This window comes from Bidens hawaiensis, unplaced genomic scaffold (genome assembly GCF_021521415.1).
Source record: "Bidens hawaiensis isolate Kalapana, Puna unplaced genomic scaffold, B.hawaiensis_p1.1 tig00036791_1, whole genome shotgun sequence".
NCBI lineage: Eukaryota > Viridiplantae > Streptophyta > Magnoliopsida > Asterales > Asteraceae > Bidens > Bidens hawaiensis.
The window spans coordinates 170,473-191,288 of record NW_027505439.1 but is presented as its reverse complement, the minus strand read 5'-3'; the positions used below and the strand labels follow the sequence as shown (position 1 = coordinate 191,288).

Sequence of the window (20,816 nt, the reverse complement as noted above, 5' to 3'; positions counted from 1 at the left end):
CGAGCTCAAGTAGACGAGTTAGAGGCACCATTGCTTGTGGAAGACAAGCGTAACTCAAGACCAGTCCAACCATTGTATGGAAGACATATAGAGTTATATGATGACAATGAGAAGAACCACTCTTGATAAAAGTTATGTATGCACAAGTTTTGAACAGAATAGCTTGTGCACATTAACCGTGACACATATTTGAATCTTAATCTACTTATGTTAAGTTGAAATAAAAATTTTTGTCATAGTTTTTTCTTGCTTTAAAGAGATTCTTCTATTTGTGCCTATGTGGTTATAAAATGTACATATGAAAGTCAAAATGATACACTTGCATCCCTGTTGTTTTAAAATACGGAAAATTGTGCCCCTTGGACTAACGGAACCATTTACTGGAGTTAAGTCGAGGGGCAACATAGTTGCTTTTACCTTTACAAGACATGGTATTCCATTTATCCGCTTCGTGTATTTGGATTTACACACTATGCGTCGTTTCTTCTTTGATAAGATAAGCCTCTGTACTTATATGTCTTTCCCACCACCTATTGAAGTTCACCTCCGCCGATTCACCACCTCTAGATCCGGATACTCACCTCCATCCCCGTCTCCTCATTTCCGGCTGTGTCGACCTCCATCATCGTCACCATCTCCGGTTTCATACCACCATTTCCATCTCCGTCTCCTCGCCTTCAATCGGTCTCATAGATCACTAGATATACAGTGTTGAGGCATGCGGTTGGGATCCCATTCATACCACCCTCGTTACCCTCTGTTTGCCAAAATGAATATTTCCATTGCAAATTAAAAACAATAATTTGATATTAATAGAAGATGATATATATATACAACTAATGAGTTTTTTGTAAATACAATTGGTAGAAATTGATTTGTGTGTTTTGCTATGAAATCCGTGTATAGGTCTATAATAGTTCAACTAAGATAGCATTGTGAAAACAAAAGAGAAATAACTCGATCATTAAGTAGAGAAAATAAAATGTATTAAACATATGTATTACAGTTTGTTTAGGTTAATGGTTTGATTTTATAAATTTCCATTTTCAACTACTTAATTGTAACTTTAAGCCATTAGTAGTGAAGAGGTAGGTCCCAGCAGAGCCCAGTTGGACCCACAGGACTCACCTTGAAGAGAGACGTCTGCGCAGAAACCAACTGGATCCGCAGGACCCACCATGCTCAGAGACGTGACGTCCTTACGCGCAGTACGCAAGCTGTTCCCGCAGGAAATGCCTCCCAATGGTGAAGTACTCCGCCTGTTCCCGCAGCTGCGGATACAAGCCATCAGGGAAGGCCACCCGCGCAGCAAGGCTACACGCACAAGGCACTTAGCTCTCAATAATTCAGTAGTCACCTGAAGGAATGAGCAAAGCCGGGAACAATCCCGCACAAATGCGGGAGGGGGAATACTCCCGCCCAAATGAGCCAGTCCGTACGATACTGGAAGATCTTTTGTACTGTAGCTGACGAGGTATGGGCAAAAGATCTGACCAGAGATACGACAGCCCATTGACAACAGTATGGCGAGCAGCATGCTCTTGTACTGTATGTCACTATTAGCCGCTACCTACTCACCAACTCCTGTCATACCACGTGCATAGCCTGCAGTTGGTGGAAAAGGAATAGTACACAGTAGGCCTGGTCACTGTCAGCCGCTGCCTACCCACCAACTACCAGCATGGCACGTGCGTAGGCCACAGTTGGTAGAACAGGAATACTATTCAACCGGCTATACCCTCTTGGAAACCTACCTTCGGCTATAAATACCCCAAATGGTATGATCATCTCATCTTATCTTGTATCTTACATCTTATACCTGATGTCTGCTCTAGCAATCTCTTAATATACACTTATATTCAAGAGCAATCTAGTCTGATTCTCACGCCGGAGGGTGGTCACAAGGAGGTACCCACCCCTTCTCAGTGACGAGCTCACGGTGTCTGTTTTGCAGGTTATCAGAAGAACCATCTTTGCCGGGTCTAACCCCTCGTGGGAAACATCTATTTAACCCCCAGATTATCCGTAATCTGCCCGGGGTCGATTAGTGTTTCTTCATTGGCGCCATCCGCGCATAAAAGCTAGAACTTCATTTCTTTTTAGTTTTTTCAAACTTCTGGAAAGATGGTTAAAGAAACTCCGGTAACCACAACCCCAGCTACTAAGGGGAATACCGGCGACTACACAGTTTTTACGAACACTACCCCGGTTACCTAAGCCGGGGCAAGTGCAGTAAATTTTACGAACACTACCCCAGTTACCCAAGTTGGGGCAAGTGCAGTAAATAATCGCTCACTGGGATTCACCGATACCCAGTTAGAGAGACAACGAACGAGGCTCCCCCGCCAAACACTCGATGAAGTTAAAGCGTGGGCGGAAGCACGTCAAAAAGAATTCCAAGCTGAGTTGGATGAACGCTTACGTTCACTCCAACAGCCTGAGGAATTCGGAGAGTACTGGGACAATGATTCGGAGGAATCCGATAGTGACGCAAACCCTCGTCATAGGGCGAAAGGGAAGCGTAAGGAAACGGACTCCCAACCGAGAAGGCGTTTTGGAGAAACCTTCAAACCAAAAAACGCAGGTGGAAACCCACGTGACTTCTCCAAAACATTTACACCAACTGCTGCAAAGGCGGGAACGTCCAAATTTGCAAGGGACATTGCGGAAGCAATCGTCCTGAAAAGTGCCAAACAGATGTCCAACATCGGCACTTACGATGGTATATCTGATCCAGACGATCATTTGAACAAGTTCATAGCGGGGGCAACCGTCAGTAGTTGGACGGAACCTACGTGGTGTTACATGTTCCAAATGACGCTTGTTGGGGCAGCTAGAGCGTGGTTCGATCGTCTACCGGTCCACCACATCTACGATTGGGAAGACTTCCAGCAGAAATTTAGCCAACACTTCAGCCAACAAAGAAAGTATACCGAAGAGCAATGGACAATCCTCAAATGCATTCGAGAGGAAGATGAATCTTTGCCAGACTTCATCACTCGCTTCAACTCAAAGAAGCTAAGTCTGGGTAATATTAGTGAAGATCTTGTTCGCGCTGCTTTCATCCAGGGCGCGAACGACCCAGAGCTCATCCGCACCTTAACGGGTAAAGATGGCATGCCATCCACATGGGATGCCATCATGACAGCAGCTAAACGCTTTGCGGAAACGGAGAAGCAACTGGGTAGAGATCTCCCCCAGAGCACAAACCTCTACACCCAGAAAACAAGAGAAGACAACGTCCTTACCGCCCGACTAAACAAAAAGCGCAAGCTAGGCATTTGGCAGTCAAGGGTAAACTTTGACACCTCATCCGGCTTGCAACATCGGTTAGGCGGAAGGGATAACGTACAGTCGAACCAGAACTCCAGATGGACGCCACTCACCAAAAGCGTCACCGAGATATTCGCCACTGAGGAGCTCCCATGGCCAAAGGCTCCAATAATCCGACATCGTCACAATGCTGATCGGAGCAAATATTGTGACTTTCACAGGACAAAAGGCCACAACACTGAAAAATGCACAGACGTAAAGGACATTGTCGAAGCATTTGTCAGAGATGGGACGCTCGCAACACCTCGTGGCGTAACGACCGCTGAGCAGGCTGATGCGTGTAGAACCCCAGCTGGGGAAAACACGAATAAAATTGCAACTTCAATGCTACTCGCGTAAACAACGAGATCCCGAACCAGGTGCATATCGGCTCGATGGCACTCCCATCCCAACAACATGGAAGGGAGCTCAATTACACAGTTTGCATGTAGATCAATTCCAAATTTGTAAAGAAAAGGCCCAGAGCCACTTCTAATGGAAATGATTCTCCTTAGAACATCGACGCTGATGATTTTACATTTATACTTATGAACTTTCCACACGGATATGCCGGTCTTCACCGCATACATAAGTGTGAAAGAAGTCGTTGCGTGGGGAAGGCGGCAAAACCCGCATAAACCCAAAAAACGGCAAACCTTCACGCAGGTCAGTTAAAGGTAAAGTTCAGTCATCCCACTAAATGAAAGTGCCGGTCTATCCGCACGAATCATGATAGAGGAAACTGAACACTAACCTATTAACAACCGCGCGTCGAACGGTTAATTTATTCAACACGGATATGCCGGTTTTCACCGCATAATTACGTGGAAAGTCGTTGCGTGGGGAAGGCGGCAAAACCCGCATAAACCCAAAAAACGGCAAACCTTCACGCAGGTCAGTTAAAGGTAAAGTTCAGTCATCCCACTAAATGAAAGTGCCGGTCTATCCGCACGAATCATGATAGAGGAAACTGAACACTAACCTATTAACAACCGCGCGTCGAACGGTTAATTTATTCAGCACTGATGCCGGTACTCACCGCATAATTACGTGGAAAGTCGTTGCGTGGGGAAGGCGGCAAAACCCGCATAAACCCAAAAAACGGCAAACCTTCACGCAGGTCAGTCATAGGTAAACTTTGGTCATCCCACTAAATGAAAGTGCCGGTCCTAACCGCACAAATCATGAGAGGAAACCGAACCTATTGACAACCGCAGCGTCGAACGGTTAACTTATTCAAAATACTTTAGAAAATTTCTAACAGAAGGATGAGGAAAACCTCCACGCAGGTTAGATGTAGGTAAATTTTAGCCATCCTACTAAGTGCAAGTGACGGTCCTACCCGCACAATCACGAAAGAGGAAGCAAAACTTCAACCTATTATCTACCACGTTCAAAAGGTTAACTTATTCTAAACACTTAGAAAATTTCTAAAAAGATGAGGAAAACCTCCACGCAGGTCAGATATAGGTAAAGTTTAGCCATCCTACTAAGTGCAAGTGACGGTCCTACCCGCACAATCACGAAGGAGGAAGCAAAACTTCAACCTATTATCTACCACGTTCAAAGGTTAACTTATTCTAAACACTTGGAAAATTGTTAATTTAAACTAAAGTATGCATGAGCAAGTCATATAACGTTTATAAAGCAAGTCATCCAATGAAAGTAGCGGTCTTACCCGCACAAAGATTTATATTTCATAATATTCATTACAAGAATGGCCGGGTAACTACCCGCCTACAAGAATATAAATCTATACAAGCTAAACCTATCCTAACAGTGGGAAGGGATCTTCAGGACCACTTCCACTTGGACTAGCACCATCAGTAGAGCGTGGCGGTTCAAGGAAAGCTTTAAGGATAGCTAGCCCATCATCAGCAGCAGCAACTTCGTTCACCTTCTCCACCACCGGATGCGGGAAGGCGGCATACTGATTCACTGCTTGGTCATAAACAGCTTCAGTATCCACATCATACAAAGGGAAGTTGGAAGGCGGGATGCCTTTCTCAACGAACCCTAGACCAAGCAGGAAGCCGGCCTTTTCCCCATCCTCATGAGAAGCGTTGAGGGCTGCGCTCATGGCATCGTCGTATGATGTGTCCGTGAAGACTCGATGCACAACCTACAAAAAAATATACAAGTATCAAAACCTTTTCTATTTACAAAGAAAAGCGTGAAGACATTATGAAGCTAAGCTTACCTGAGACAACGCTTCTCGAAGAAGCCATTCCTTGGTAACCAGAGCTTCCTGGAGGGCAGCTTGAGCTTCGTTACGGGCGCGTTCGGCTTCACTTTTGTTAAGGTTGGCAAGCAACACTTCTTTAGCCGCAGCCTCTTCAACGCCCTTTAGCTTCCGCTCAGTATGATCAAGCACCCCCCTCTGGTCCAAGATCTCTTGGAGCTTCTTGGCGTCTTCCATCGCCAAGGCATCATGAGCCTGTTGGAGCGCCTCTAGTTTGGCTTTAAGTTCCTCATTCTCGAGGCGTAAAGGCCCAGCAACAGCTTCAGCCTTGGTGGCCCTCTCGGTTGCGTTCCGTGCAGTTTCCTTAGCCAGCCGAAGCTGTTCGTTAACAGCTTGGGCAGCCTTGGAACGGGCCTCGAGCCGGGCCTGAACTTCAACCTCGAGGGCCTTGAAGGCCTTCTCCTTTTCCGCAGCCACTGCGGTAAGCCTCCTATTCTCCTCCCGGACAGCCCGCGCCTGAGCTACTTCTTGGATGCGAGCTGCTTTTAACTTGTCGTTTTCACGACAAAGCAGCTCGACGCGCGGCTGCATCCGGGCCAGGAGAACCCGAAGCTCATTGGTTAGCCTACCCTCCTGGTAGTTAGCCATGGCTTCCCCCAACGCACCACTGGGAGCTGCGTGACGAGCCCACTCCACGCACTCCACAGGCGTGCGAAGGGTTGTTCCTCGGCGGATGTTCCATCGTGGAACATACACTTCATTGGAATCCGACACTCGCAAAAAACAAAAAGCGGTTAGGAAAAGATGATAAAAAAAAGGCCAAAAGAACCCTACGCACCTGTAGCGTCGACAACAGGCCGATAGCCGCCAAACCCATCACCTGAACCCAAGGGAAATCCATCCAAGAGGTCAGGCAGATGGGAAGGAGGCAGAGGTTGGCGAGAAGCCCCAAGCATACCTGGAGGATCGGCCGTAGCTGCCGACGTCGGAGGAGGCATGGAGGCCGCCGCGGTAGAAACCAACGGAGGTGAACTCACAACCGTGGTCGCCGCTGCGGAAGTACCCGCAGGAATAGTCACCGCCGGCTAGTAACAGATTCAGTAAATATGGCACTGACAGCCGGCGGAGATGTCATCGCAGTTGGAACAGTTGGCTCAACTGGGTGAGCAACTGAACCAACAACTGAAGCAGGCGCAGCATCCTGGGTCATCGCCTCAGGTAGGTTGACCAAACCTACCGTCATGGGTCCGGAGGTGCTCCTCCCCGCTCCACCCTGGAATGCGGTAGCATCCACGCCTACACAAAGAAGATATAAGTATAATGGCGGAAAGATATGAAGTTAAAAAGTAAAGGAAGTTTGTACTTACGGGTTTTCTTGAGCCTAAAAGTGCGAACAGGCGGGGACGAACCCGATGGAGCCGGCCTCTTCACGCCGCTCACCGTCGTTGTCCTGGGCTGCTCGGAGGTGACGGTCGTCTCAGCCTCCGGAGCAGTGGTCTTATCACCACCAGGGTTCCCCGCCACCTCCTCGCTCTCAGTCTCTGAATCAGACCGAGGCACCGGATCGGCAGTGGAGGCAACCTTCGCCTTCCCCTTCCCGCCGGCAGCCTTCTTCTTCCGCACCAACTGAGGACCATCTGCGGATTCCTCATCAGAACACAAGATTAGAGGAATTCCAGCAGAGGTTTCAGCATTGAGGGGTCGAGGGTTGAATAACTCCTTACCTGGCCGCCTGGCGCTCAGGATCTCGTGGCCTGGCGGGTAGACCTCCACGAACCGATCCGCCGTCTGTTCAAGGATGGGCAACTCGTTCTCATCTAGAGCACGAGTACCCATCCGAGCGGGACTATCAGCCTCCCGTGGATGCAGGAGCGACTGCAAGTCGTTCCCTTCTGAAATAAAAGAAAAACAGTTAGAAGACAAACCTATATAAACAAAGAAGACAGAGCATACCGTAAGGGACAGAGTTCAAACCGTATTCGAGGACGATGGGAACCTGTGACGCCTCCTTCCACACCCGGCTCATCCCAAGCATCACCATCCCAGACGCCGCAAAGCGGTATACCGGAGTCTGGACCCGGGAGATCTTGGCGAACCACTCCGCCTCCTGGTAGTTGAGGGCGTGAAGGGCGGGGAGTGCTCTCCCATTCTTAAAGGTCATCGCAAGGGGGATGACGCGAGCGGAGATATAAAAAAACTCACGCTTCCACGACCGAAGACAGCGCTCGGTAGCGCAGATCTTCAACCCCTTGATCCGATTGACCAAGGTGTACCACCCCTGGATGCACCTCCAAGAATAGAAGGTCATCAACCGGTTAGCATGGGGCTCCACGCCCAGAATGAGGCACACCCACTCAAAGTGGCTTATCTTGGCGATCGCCATCGGGTGTACCTCCGTCAGATGCACGCCGTGCCTCTCCAAGACACGGTATACAAACTTCGTCAATGGGAACCTGAGATTCCCATAAACGAAGAATGCAGCGTACACCCCTATCTTGCCCTGGGGGGCATCGTACACCGTCTGGTGTGGCTCCGGAAACTCAGGCTCGAACGACTCGAGCATGAACTTCCGGACGACGTACCGATAGAGGTCGGCCGGAAGAGCACACTGGCATTCGCCAGCAGTGCTCTTATCATCTTTATCAGACGTAGACGTCGGGATCTCGACGTGCACGTCAGATTCTTCGGCAGCAGCTTCAAAATCGTAGGTAGAAGACATGGTTTGGAGGTAAAGAAGAGTGATTTCAGGAGAATGCTTGGCAGAAAGTATTCGCCGGAAATCGTTTACAAGAAGAGAAGAGTGAAAGTGTGAATTACAAGAGACCCTCTTCCCCTTTATATACTCATCGCAATTAATGCGATGAATTTAATGCGGAAGAGAGAGAAATCGCAGGTGCAATGAAACTATGACACGTGGCAAAGTGCAAGCTGGCAACAGCTGTTGAAAGGACGCGTGCCATTAATTTCGCGGCCACGCGCCCGAAAAATCGCGCCCACGCGTCTGAAAAAGCGTCTGGAATGACCATGTACTGTCACGTCACCATAACTTCCTGCACGTCCTGACACAGTCAGAATAAACCGTCGGACGACGTTTCAACAGTTTGGACTGTTCTTATCCTTTCACCAACTCTTCGAATTTCAAAATTTCAAAAAGATTCAAAAGTAAGCGGGAAAATACCCCTTACCTTGGCAACCAAGTAACTGTAAGACAGGTGCGAGTACAGTGTTAAGGCAAAACCCTTCACATACTTAGCACTGCAGGGAATTGAAGCCAAGAATACCTCGGCGACCAAGTAACTATAAGACGGGTGCGGGTACAGTGTTAAGGCAAAACCCTTCACATACTTAGCACCCGCAGGGAATTGACGCCAGGAATACCTTGGAAGTAAAGTAACCGTAAGACGAGTGCAGGTACAGTGTCAAGGCAAAACCCTTCACATACCTAGCGCTCCGCAGGGAATTGAAACCAAGAAGGATCTTCTGGGCAATGCTTGCGGAAACGGGAATAACATCCCCACATAGCGGGAACGTCGAGAACTACATTGTTTGAAGCTTCAAGATGGAATTGGTGGTTTTAACATAATTGATCACTATGTTCAAAACTACCAAAACCTCATGGAGAATCCACACAAGTGTGACTCAACGCTCCTGACTTGCGAGGAGGTTACAGACCTACCCGCATCATACCCAAAGATCAAGCAGGAAAGTCGGGAATTTCTGCAAGTGACATAAGGACTTCCGCGGGAAGAATCCCCATGGAAAACCTTAAAACTAAACCCTTTTCAAAAACCCTTTGCTTAAGTCCAAAAGTTCACCTCACTTATTAAACACTCATGAGAAGAACATTGGACTGGGGAGACTTGAAGAGGTAGGTCCCAGCAGAGCCCAGTTGGACCCACAGGACTCACCTTGAAGAAAGACGTCTGCGCAGAAACCAACTGGATCCGCAGGACCCACCATGCTCAGAGACGTGACGTCCTTACGCGCAGTACGCAAGCTGTTCCCGCAGGAAATGCCTCCCAATGGTGAAGTACTCCGCATGTTCCCGCAGCTGCAGATACAAGCCATCAGGGAAGGCCACCCGCGCAGCAAGGCTACACGCACAAGGCACTTAGCTCTCAATAATTCAGTAGTTACCTGAAGGAATGAGCAAAGCCGGGAACAATCCCGCACAAAGGCGGGAGGGGGAATACTCCCGCCCAAATGAGCCAGTCCGTACGATACTGGAAGATCTTTTGTACTGTACCTGACGAGGTATGGGCAAAAGATCTGACCAGAGATACGACAGCCCATTGACAACAGTATGGCGAGCAGCATGCTCTTGTACTGTATGTCACTATTAGCCGCTATCTACTCACCAACTCCTGTCATACCACGTGCATAGCCTGCAGTTGGTGGAAAAGGAATAGTACACAGCAGGCCTGGTCACTGTCAGCCGCTGCCTACCCACCAACTACCAGCATGGCACGTGCGTAGGCCACAGTTGGTAGAACAGGAATACTATTCAACCGGCTATACCCTCTTGGAAACCTACCTTCGGCTATAAATACCCCAAATGGTATGATCATCTCATCTTATCTTGTATCTTACATCTTATACCTGATGTCTGCTCTAGCAATCTCTTAATATACACTTATATTCAAGAGCAATCTAGTCTGATTCTCACGCCGGAGGGTGGTCACAAGGAGGTACCCCCCCCTCCCTTCTCAGTGACGAGCTCACGGTGTCTGTTTTGCAGGTTATCAAAAGAACCATCTTTGCCGGGTCTAACCCCTCGTGGGAAACATCTATTTAACCCCCAGATTATCCGTAATCTGCCCGGGGTCGATTAGTGTTTCTTCAAGTAGTAACCCCGAAAAAAAACTGATCTCAATAGAAACTTCTGGCCTACTAATTAGTGGCAACACGCGCACGATCAGTAGAAACTGCACAATAATAATTGAGTGATAGTAGCCCGAACCATCCGTATGACGAGAAGTAGCAACTGCAGGGTAGAAGCCTCCTACAACTTTAGGCTATGCGCAGTGGAGGGGCTACAAAATTGGACGTTTTGTGACATGTAGCGTCAATCAACAAATGATGGGTTTTTGTTTTAGCGGTGTACCGGTATTGTAGCCCTATATATATATACACACACAATATAATAATAATAATAATAATAATAATAATAAAAACCAAACCGGTGACAAATAACACTCCCCCCCCCCCCTCTATCGCCCCTATTATTGCCGGGGGGGGGGGTTGTTCATCAGTTTTGTAGCCCCCGTCGCCCACAAAAGTCGCCCCAGTACGCATGGCCTTATATCAACTTGCACCCCCACTTTGCTATTGAGCACGCAGTTAGTGGCAAGTTGCAACTGGTGTGGAACCAGCCTCAAAAAATAAACACTGCTCTCAAGTGTCACATTGCGCCCACATGATGTGCGGGTCACGGTGCTTAACACCAATTAGGATTGGTACTTGTTTCATATGGCTAAGGAAACAATTTCTATTGAATTTTCATTTATATATCACTTCAAAGTTCCACCCACGCACCTATATATGTAGAAAAAGTTCCTTTTCATTTCCAATCTTAACACGTTTCCAACGTAAAACCTTGAGTATCGGTATGTCATTCATCTTACCCATATTTTTAAATTACACATTTTGGTTCGTTGTGAAGCTCTCATCATGGAGAACATAAACCTATTAAATAATATTTATATTACTAATAATAATTATATATAACTATTTGTTTTTAAAATTATTACCCATAAGTGAAAAAACCAATTTTCATTATTTTTCCACATGTTAAATTCAAGAGACAACATACATGTCTGATATTTAGGCTGTTTTTGGTTTTTACATAATTTCCAATAGAAGTTGGCATATTTTATCCAAAATGGACCACCACTTATAATGTGGAATGCATGAAGCCATGAATGTTGGCACTTCCACTACAGATGACACTGGAGTGATTGGAGCACTCCTTGAAGTATAAATTATGAACTCAAAAGATTTAAAAAAAGAAAGATATTTAAAAAAAATGTTTTAAGATGAGTGAACACTAGGGTGTTGGCGTTTTCAAATGTTTCAAATTTCAATTATGAACTCAAAATAATTAAAAGAAAGATATTTTTGAAATAAAAAATATTTGTTATAAGATGGGTGAACATTAAGGTTTAGGATTTTTCAAATGTTTCTCTACTTGGCTTGTATGTTACCTATTTAAAGTCAAACATGGTATAGATACCTTGAAGATTGCCAACCTCTAATTATTTTGGCCTACCAGCATATTCAGAAGACAACAAAAGGGTTAAAGGACTAAATAAAGATATAGGTTATGACAGGTCCACCTTTAAGAATAAAGGTTACATTGGGGATGATAAAGGTTGTGGTGGAGGTCAAATTGTAAAAATAAATGTGAGGTGGTGGTGGTGGTGGTGGTCTGGTGTAGGTGAGTCAGGTGAGGACTGTGGTTTATAGTAGATTAAAAACCGTGTTATAAGTCAAAACCTCCAAATACGAAAAACAATTACTTGAGTCATATTCAAAAGAATAATATAAGTGTCCAGTTGTCCATAAAACATACAATAACATTCAAGACCAGGGTGTTATTTATTTGGGATTTTTACTAACACCATTGTACATCAACCACGCATATTCCCAAACCAAAAAATCAATTACATATTTTCGTTTCTAAACCATAGTGTATATTCATATCGATTTCACTAAATCAATTGCATATTTCTCATTACTAAAACATATATAGGAAAGGAAATATGTAATTAATAATCTTAGGAAGGGAAATATGTAATTGATTTTTTGTCTTGAAGAAATATGTAGTTAATGATTTCAGAAAGGGGAGATATGTAAAAGCCCTTATTTTAGATGGCGTATACACGATTAGGATGACAACACTTAACTAAAATCAAAAAATCTATAGACCACAAAGCAAAATTTGAACCTCTTAATGGAATCTATGTATTGTACATGGGGTTTACTGGAATCTTGAATAGGCATTTTTTTTATGGTAAGGACTCTACACGTTCAAATATAATTGGTGAGGTTCTAGCACCATGTTGGATGACTTACAAGCTAAAATACATTATTTTTGCTATATAATATTTATCGTTAACAATAACCCCAACCAGTAACTAAAAGGATGCAACACTTAAATAATTATCATTACTTTATAGAGATTATTCAAAAGGTCACATATTTTAGGCATTTGGCCATCCTCCAAAAGCATACTCTGCCTATATATATCGACAAGAATATTAACATGTCATATGCAGGTGACAAAATAAATCCTTTATTTATAAGCCTATATCTGCTATCATCTTCATAAGCCATAGGTAAGAACCTCTCAACATTTATCCATGGCTATTCAAAATGTTTCCTTCTTCTCTATGGCATTGATCTTCTTCCTTGGAACATGCGCCAATATCGGTATGATCTATATCTCCATATATGCATGTATTTCTTCAGCTGTAACATGCAATTATCAATCTCTACAATAGTGTAACTCAGGGTTGGAATTTGAAGTTGTTGCATAGAATAAGCGGCTGCTAATATATAAGTTAAGAACATCTTATTTGATTTTAATGTTTGAAAAAAAAGGTCCTAAATGTTTGTTTACATGTTACTTGCAAAATCTGAAAACTTGATACATAAAGTCTAGTTATAACTTATAACCAATTAAGTGATTACTTTAATTTTAAAATATGTTCTTTTTGGATATTTGGTTTGTAATTTGTGATTGTTCTTTTACTGAATGGTGACAAACAGTGAATGGGGGAGCACCTCCACCACCACAGTTCACTTACTTGGGCCCATCTGACCCATCAAATTGGGGGAGTCTAAGCCCAACATACTCGAACTGCTCTAAAGGAAAACATCAGTCTCCGGTCAACATAGTAGAGTCAAAATGCGATTATGATCGAAACCTAAAGCCGTTAGACATCGAATATAATATTGCTGTCAATGCTACTCTTGTTGACAATCTATACAATGTTCAGGTTTGTATTCGCTCATGTCGTTTATTTAATCAGTTTTGATTTTGTTCTTTAATTTTGACTTTTGGAACCATGTAAATCTTTCTACCAATTTTGACTTTATGTGTTTATTATTTGACTTTGACTTTTGAACCTTTCATCTTGACCGAGATCATTTTTGGTAAAAACTAGTGCAGATTAATTATGATGGAAATGCAGGAATGTTGAGAATAAATGGTAAAAACTATAGTCTAATTCAAATGCATTGGCATTCACCTTCCGAGCATCGCCTCAACGGTCTTCAGTATGTGTTTCTTATGTTTTAACCATACACTTTGACTTTTAAAGTCAAACATTTAACATAATGCTTCATAATTATAGGTATGCTGCTGAGCTCCATTTGGTTCACAAAGCCAATGATGGGGAAGTATCAGTTGTAGCCATTCTTTACCGCTATGGTCATCCTGACCCTCTTCTATCTAAAGTAAGTTGTTTCATAATTGGAAATTAAATGTTTTATAGTATTACTATGTATTACGGGTGTGTATGAAACCGCAAAATCCAAAGAAAGAAATAAAGGAGAAAAAGCATAACCAAAATAACTTAACCCAAACAAAAACCCATGGTTTGGTTTATGTTTTGGCAAAAACCAAACTTTCAATCTGGTTTCAGTTTTGCATGTAACTAAATCGAAAAAACCGAACTAAACTAAATTTATGAATTTTAATTTATATTTTGAACCTTAAGACATTTTTAAGAATTTAATAAATAGTGTAACACAAATATCTTAGTCCACATTTATAATAGTCATTTAATTAGCAAAAAAATTAAAAAAAATAGGCTCAAAATCATTATTTTGGGAAAAAGGAAAATTTCGGCCTAAATATTTCATGCCCAAATGACAAAACGAAAACCGAACCAATCTCTAATTTATTTATTTTCTTATAATATTTTTTCTAATTATTTTTTTGGGTTTCTAGTTTGATTAGTGGTACATTGATTAGTGATATGTATCCAATGATGGTAATAAATACAAGCAATTGATATTCAATTTATTACACTAAATAGATCCAATCCAACCTGGCCCAATTGAGAAAAATGGTTCATAGTAACAAACAAGCCCAGATTCCTATCGGAACCATCACCACAACGGAAATTAGGAAACACTCTCGGAAGTATTACCGATATGTCGGATCGTTTTCGACGCCTCCATGCACCGAAGGCGTGATTTGGAACATCCTTGGCAAGGTATGATCATGATTCCATTGTTATAACTTGATTTCTCTAGATTTCTATGTCATTTGGGTTCAACGAAAACGATAGGTACGCTCAATTTCACAAGAGCAAGTAGACGTGTTAGAGGCGCCATTGCCTGTGGATGACAAGCGTAACTCAAGACCAGTTCAACCACTAAATGGAAGACATATAAAGTTATATGATGACGACGACGGCGGCGATGATATGAACCACTTTTGATTAAAATTGTGTATGCACAAGCTTTGTGTGCACCACGTTAATGGGGACATGATTTAAATACTAAATGACTTATGTAAAGTACCTAAGTTGAAATAAAAAATTAGTTATGGTTATGTTGATCATAAAAAATACTTTATTTTTGTGTAGTACTGGTGTGGTCCCATCCAGGGCCGGTCTTGAGGCATGGCAGGGTAGTCGACGGCTACAGGTCCGACATCCCGTTAGGCTCGAAATTATTTAAAAAAAAATTATATGTATTTTTATCAAAATAATGTGTATAATCAATGTTTTAATACAATTACATAACCACTAGCTTGATCTAGTAGTAAAGGGGTAAGACATCTAACCAAAAGGTTGTGAGTTCTAGTCTTATTTAAGGCAAATTTAAGCTTATTTTTATACAAAAAAGTTTTTACACAACTCAAATCATAATCAAGTAAGCCTAAATTAAATTGTTTACAACAAAATGTTTATTTTACCTAAGGCCCAAAAAAATTTCGCCTTTGGACTAAAAAATTTTTCGCCTTCTCGGAGCCGGCCCTGATCCTATCCCTTCACTCCATGGGTTCTCTCTGAGTCTCCAAGTATCAAATAATACATGCTTCCCGTGTAGATTAAGAATGAGATCGGTACCGGTACCGGTCTTGAAAATCGCAATTTTTTGTATATGTATCTACGGGAGGTCATGTACTTCTTTTATTTTAGCTATGGATTGATTTTGTTCTTAAAAACCCATTTTAGAGGAAAACTTAAACTTTTACACTACAGAAAAAAGAAAAGTGTCAGGATTGTGGTATGCTTGTTTATTTAGACAAGTGGAACTTGATCCATTGTTCTTGGATCCACAAAAGAGGTTTAGTGTTTTGTTATTATATTAGATTGGTAAACTCTCATGCTCTTTAATTATTGATGAGCGGGTAAAAGAACGTGTTTATAAAGTTTAATATCGTGCATTTTAACTGTTTATATGTATCGAACATGATTAGTTTGAGTTCATTATATTTGCAGGTAATTGGAGCTTAAACAAGCTATTTCTAAAGCATGAAGATTAAGAAAAATCAGTTAGTATGAAGGAGGAAGCATGCTTAAGTGTTGGATGGAAGATATAATGAAAAAGAGAATGGGCATTTTGTTATATGGGAGTAAGGTTACTCTACAAGGGCGTAACATTGCTCAATACTTGAAAAACCAAACAAACTTCAAATTGAGTGGGGCGTAAGGTGGTTGGACGAGGGAGTAACCTTATGCCAGTTTACCCAGGTAGGGCGTAGCCCTACTCACTAAGGGCGTAACCTTACGCCCTTGTTGAGATTATTATGTTGAATCCGTTTTCCAGCCACCTATTTAAGTAAAACTAACCCTAATTTGAATATGACATCTCTCCACGGCCGTTTTGGACGATTTTGGAACCACTTTCCACCATAATCAACTATGCTATCATCCTTCCAACCAAGAATCGAAACATCCATGATCAAGATACAACGCTAAATCGTTCGTGACCATATCCGAGAGTAGGGTTATGTTTGTAAGCAAGACTTTTTGTATTGAACCTTTACATTGGAACTAGAGTTTATTAATAAGTTAGTTGATTAATCTTTTACGTTTGTTTGTGCAAGTAAACAATTTTTCGTAATTGAATGCGTTAAGGTTTTATTAGTTAATTGATCTGTGGTCATCAACTTTCAGGATTATGGATTAGGTTCTTAGAGTCATTGACTCGTTTATCTTTAACCACTGAATTGATTGCATTTATCAAACCTTAAAATTGATAAACAATTAGGTTATTATTCAACCAAGTCAATTGTTCGGATTAAGTTCTGACAATCAGTAAGGTCAAATATTTAGTCTTTTGATTATAGGAACAAACGAGTTTTACAAACATGTTTAATCAAATAGTCTAAGCTGCTTCGCAACCTGAAACCTGGAGTTTGGTTTTTTTTTTTATTTCTCAATTGTTTTACAACCAAATCATTTTTCAAACCGATTGACATCATTTGTCCACCTAATATAATTAGTTAGAAATTTTACAACCAAATCAATTTTCAAACTGATTGGCATTGTCTGTCCACCTAGTATAATTAGTTAGTAATTATTGAACTTGATTATCATTTGTATAAGAGACTGTTTAAAAGACTTTTTGCTTAAAAGAAACTTTATAGTTAAGATATATGCATCCTTTTCAATGTGGCGCAGTGATAGGAAGCTTGAGTTTTTTAATGGAGATTCAGGTTCAATCCCCACAAATAACATTTTAGAGGGGGTACGCATGACTCAATGAATGAAGACTGTGATCTTTGTGTTCTCCAGTTCAATCCTGAGGGCGTCCGGGTTTTATCACCAGTGAGCCTTAAGACGAATGGGTTTTTTACAGAAACTGTAGATAACTTGGAGACGCTTACAGCTGGGTTGGCCAGCTCGCAGTGGCCTTTTTTCATTGGGTCATCCCGTATGGAGTACCTAGTCAATTTTCTGTTTGTTGGTCGTTAAAAAAAATAGTTAAGATATATGTATTTTTTTTTTTAAATTTTCTAATACGCTTTTATTCCTAAACTTTCGTTCTCATAAAAGACTTAGAAGTGAATATATTTAATAGAAACATAGGAACAACAATTTGGTTAAATTTAATCTTTCATTTTTTTTATTTCTACTTTTCAAATCTAATCTCTTACCTAACCTTCAATTCACATCTTAAATTATCTACATGAGAAAAAAAACATTTAAGAATTACATCAAACAACTTGTTTGCATAGTAACTTATCATTTATGCTAAAGTTCACAAATAGGTTAAAACTCAGAATTGAAATTAGCAACAATCAAATTCTTCTTTATCATCACAAACAAGATAAGCCTATCAAATTAAGTCATTAAAAACGAAAAAATTAATCTTTCACAAGATTGATTCACACATAAAGCACAATGAAGATGAAAACTCGACGGTTTGACTCTATGGTGGATTGGTGGGATTATAGATTTTCGGATTTGCATATCAATTAAATATTTGTTACGGTTAATTTTTATGTGCGTGCTATGTATTTACCTTAATAAAAGTCCTAAGATTTACCTCATTTAAGTTGTTTTCTTCTTTTGAGGTGTAAAATTATTAATAGTTCTTCCACATTCTTATCATATTGCATAAAATTTCTTTGATACTTCTTATTTCTTTCTTAAAAGGTATATTTAATTCCAAAAGTTATACTCAAGTACAAATATCAAAAAAGATATAATTATTACATGTATATCTATGAGGTAAACCTTAAACGTAAAGTGTTTTTTTTCTTCCAATATTACACACAAAAAACACTAGCATGATAATGAATAAAGCCCTTAATATCTCCATATGTTTTAAATTTATAGCGTACAAATATTATTAACTTTTTTAGGTAAAAGCAGCTTATAGTCACGTAGTCAATCCGGAAACACAACACGCAACTTCAATTTCAAATTTAGCCTAGCTCGGAAACCCCATACCATTAGGGGTTTAAGGGGTTAAATTTAAACTTGGTGTCGCATGCTCATTTTCGGGTTGATAATAGGGATTCAAATTGCACTTATCTCTTTTCTTTTATTTTTTAACTACGAACAGTTATGATTTTTTTAATAATAATTGAATCATATTAATGCCGGCTGTATACACATATTAAAAATACAAATTACAAACAAAAGAAAAGAAAGATTTATAAACACGAAAGAAATGAATGCAACCGTCACTAATAGAATGAAGTATTATAAAGGCCATAAACAAGTAGTTTAACTTCACCTTAGACTTTAACATCTCGCAGCACCAATTTTTACCGTACCCTATCGGCCTATAGCTAGGTGGGCCCCATCCTAACAAACCAACATGCCACGTCAACGCTTGACGGTCTGTTCACTTGTTCAGTCAACATCTCACCTCACCTCACCTCACCTCAAGTCTTCCGTCCGACCGACAGCTGTCACATTATTCCTTCCCGGAACCGAATATTCCGACGAACCGTTACAACCAGATCGAAATAACAACAACCGTACACAACACATAAACCCGGTTTTCCGTCGAGTCACACCTTTCTCCGGTTCGATCACCGGTCTATTCACCTTCTTCCGGTTCCGGCGAGGACAGTTCTTCGATCTAACTCTACCGAGACACGACACCTTCGGCGACGACGGTTCCGTCATCGAAAGAACCGCCGGTTCTTTATTACCAATCGAATCGGATCTCTTCGGAAATAATAATATGTTCTTAAGCTTACAGTTCCTACGCTTGGAATCAATATTATTCTTATTCGTTCTGACCACCGCTTTCGAATTCAAAAACGATATCTGCAACGAACTCACGTTACCGTTCTTCGGTGTTACGATCGGATTCAAATGAATCGAATTCGAGTTTCCTTTTATCGATTCGTTTCGATCTAAGAAGGCGTTGCGATCGAACCAGTCGAATGATTCTGGCGCGTAATCGACAACGGTGCTTTCTGGAATGTCTTGATCTCGAAGCTCGTCGGCGAGTGTCTCGCACGTGATTCTACCGTCGCTGACGTGGCATGCCGGAAGTTGAGGTAGGGGTTCTGAATCTACTTGCGGCATTGTTTATGTTTAGGTGGTGGAGGACTCACAGTCACAGTACTTGTTTTATGTTTTCATGAAATGAAATTCAAATACTTGTGGGAGGAAGCGTTTTAAATGTACAGATTGTTAGATATTTATAACAGAGACTTTGGTTCAAGTGTATAGATCAATTCAAGACAAAAATATTGTTGAAATCTATGGTCAAAGAAATTATAATAAAAAGAATTCATAATTTCTTACGTGTTAAATTATTATTTTTATTATTTGAACGGCACATGTTAAATTATTACTTTACTCCGTAAATATCATTACTATAAATAATTGGAATTAAATATATGGTTTACAAAAGATGAAATAAAGTTCAGGTTTACAACCTTAGCTTAGCTTAGCTTAGCTTAGCTTAGCTTAGAGCATTCTAAACATATCCTGCATCTTTATCACTATGGTAGTGTTTGATATTCAGGAATGACATGTAAAATAAAATGATTCATTACGTGAGAATGAAGAAAGTTGTGTTTGGTTGTTCAATTAAATGGAATCATCCATTACACATTGAATCTCATTCAATCAAAACCATTACTTCACGCACCCTTTTTTTTTCATTTCATTCACTCTCACCTTACTTTCTCAACACCACCACCACCTAACAACAATCATCACCACTACCATCGCCACCACCAGAACATGACTGCCATCGTCGTCATCGCCACCACCTTCGCCATCACCACCGCCGCCACCACCACCACCAGCGCTGCCACCGCCACCTGACCATAGCCACCACCACCTCCGTCGTGGCCACCCTACCATTGTCATCACTACCAATGCTACCATTTTCACCCCCATCATCACAACCACCCCCGCCTGACCGCCACCACCATTTTCGTCGTCGGAGCTATCACAACCACCGTCGTCATTTCAACTTTTTTTTGTTTTTTTTTTAGTAAAAAATATATATTTTGGGACAGGAATATTTTTATTATTTATATATCATTTCTACAATTTTTTATACCAAACAACATAAATTAATTATTCATTTCATTCTCATAGGTTAACCCAACAAGACAAAGGAATGGTAATGATCCATTTCATTCCCTTGTTCATATCATTTCTTCTCTTATTCCATTCCCTATTTATTCCATTACTTCCAACCAAATATACCCTATAATTACACTATAAACACCATATTTTTCTTTTTTGTTTAATTAATAATATTTTTTTATATTTTTATCATTACAGTTTTCTCTCTTATCTACTCACAACCAAATCAAAAAATATTAAAAATTAAATAGGGGCAAATTTTGTTTCCCAAATTTTATAAAAAATCA

General features: G+C 41.2%; 2 protein-coding genes across 2 annotated transcripts; one reads left to right on the top strand and one right to left on the bottom strand.

The window, feature by feature from the left end:
* The first annotated feature begins 12,849 nt into the window (after positions 1-12,849).
* LOC143613190 (alpha carbonic anhydrase 1, chloroplastic-like) lies at positions 12,850-14,946 on the top strand. The gene is made up of 6 exons (XM_077086969.1): positions 12,850-12,925; positions 13,265-13,494; positions 13,668-13,774; positions 13,852-13,954; positions 14,539-14,718; positions 14,794-14,946. The coding sequence occupies exons 1-6, from the start codon at positions 12,856-12,858 to the stop codon at positions 14,944-14,946; spliced, it is 843 nt and encodes a 280-aa protein (XP_076943084.1). The 5' UTR covers positions 12,850-12,855.
* A 3,903-nt stretch (positions 14,947-18,849) lies between these two features.
* On the bottom strand, positions 18,850-19,509 carry LOC143613189 (uncharacterized). The gene has a single exon (XM_077086968.1). It carries the CDS (start codon positions 19,507-19,509, stop codon positions 18,850-18,852), a length of 660 nt encoding a protein of 219 aa, XP_076943083.1.
* Between the last annotated feature and the right edge of the window lie 1,307 nt (positions 19,510-20,816).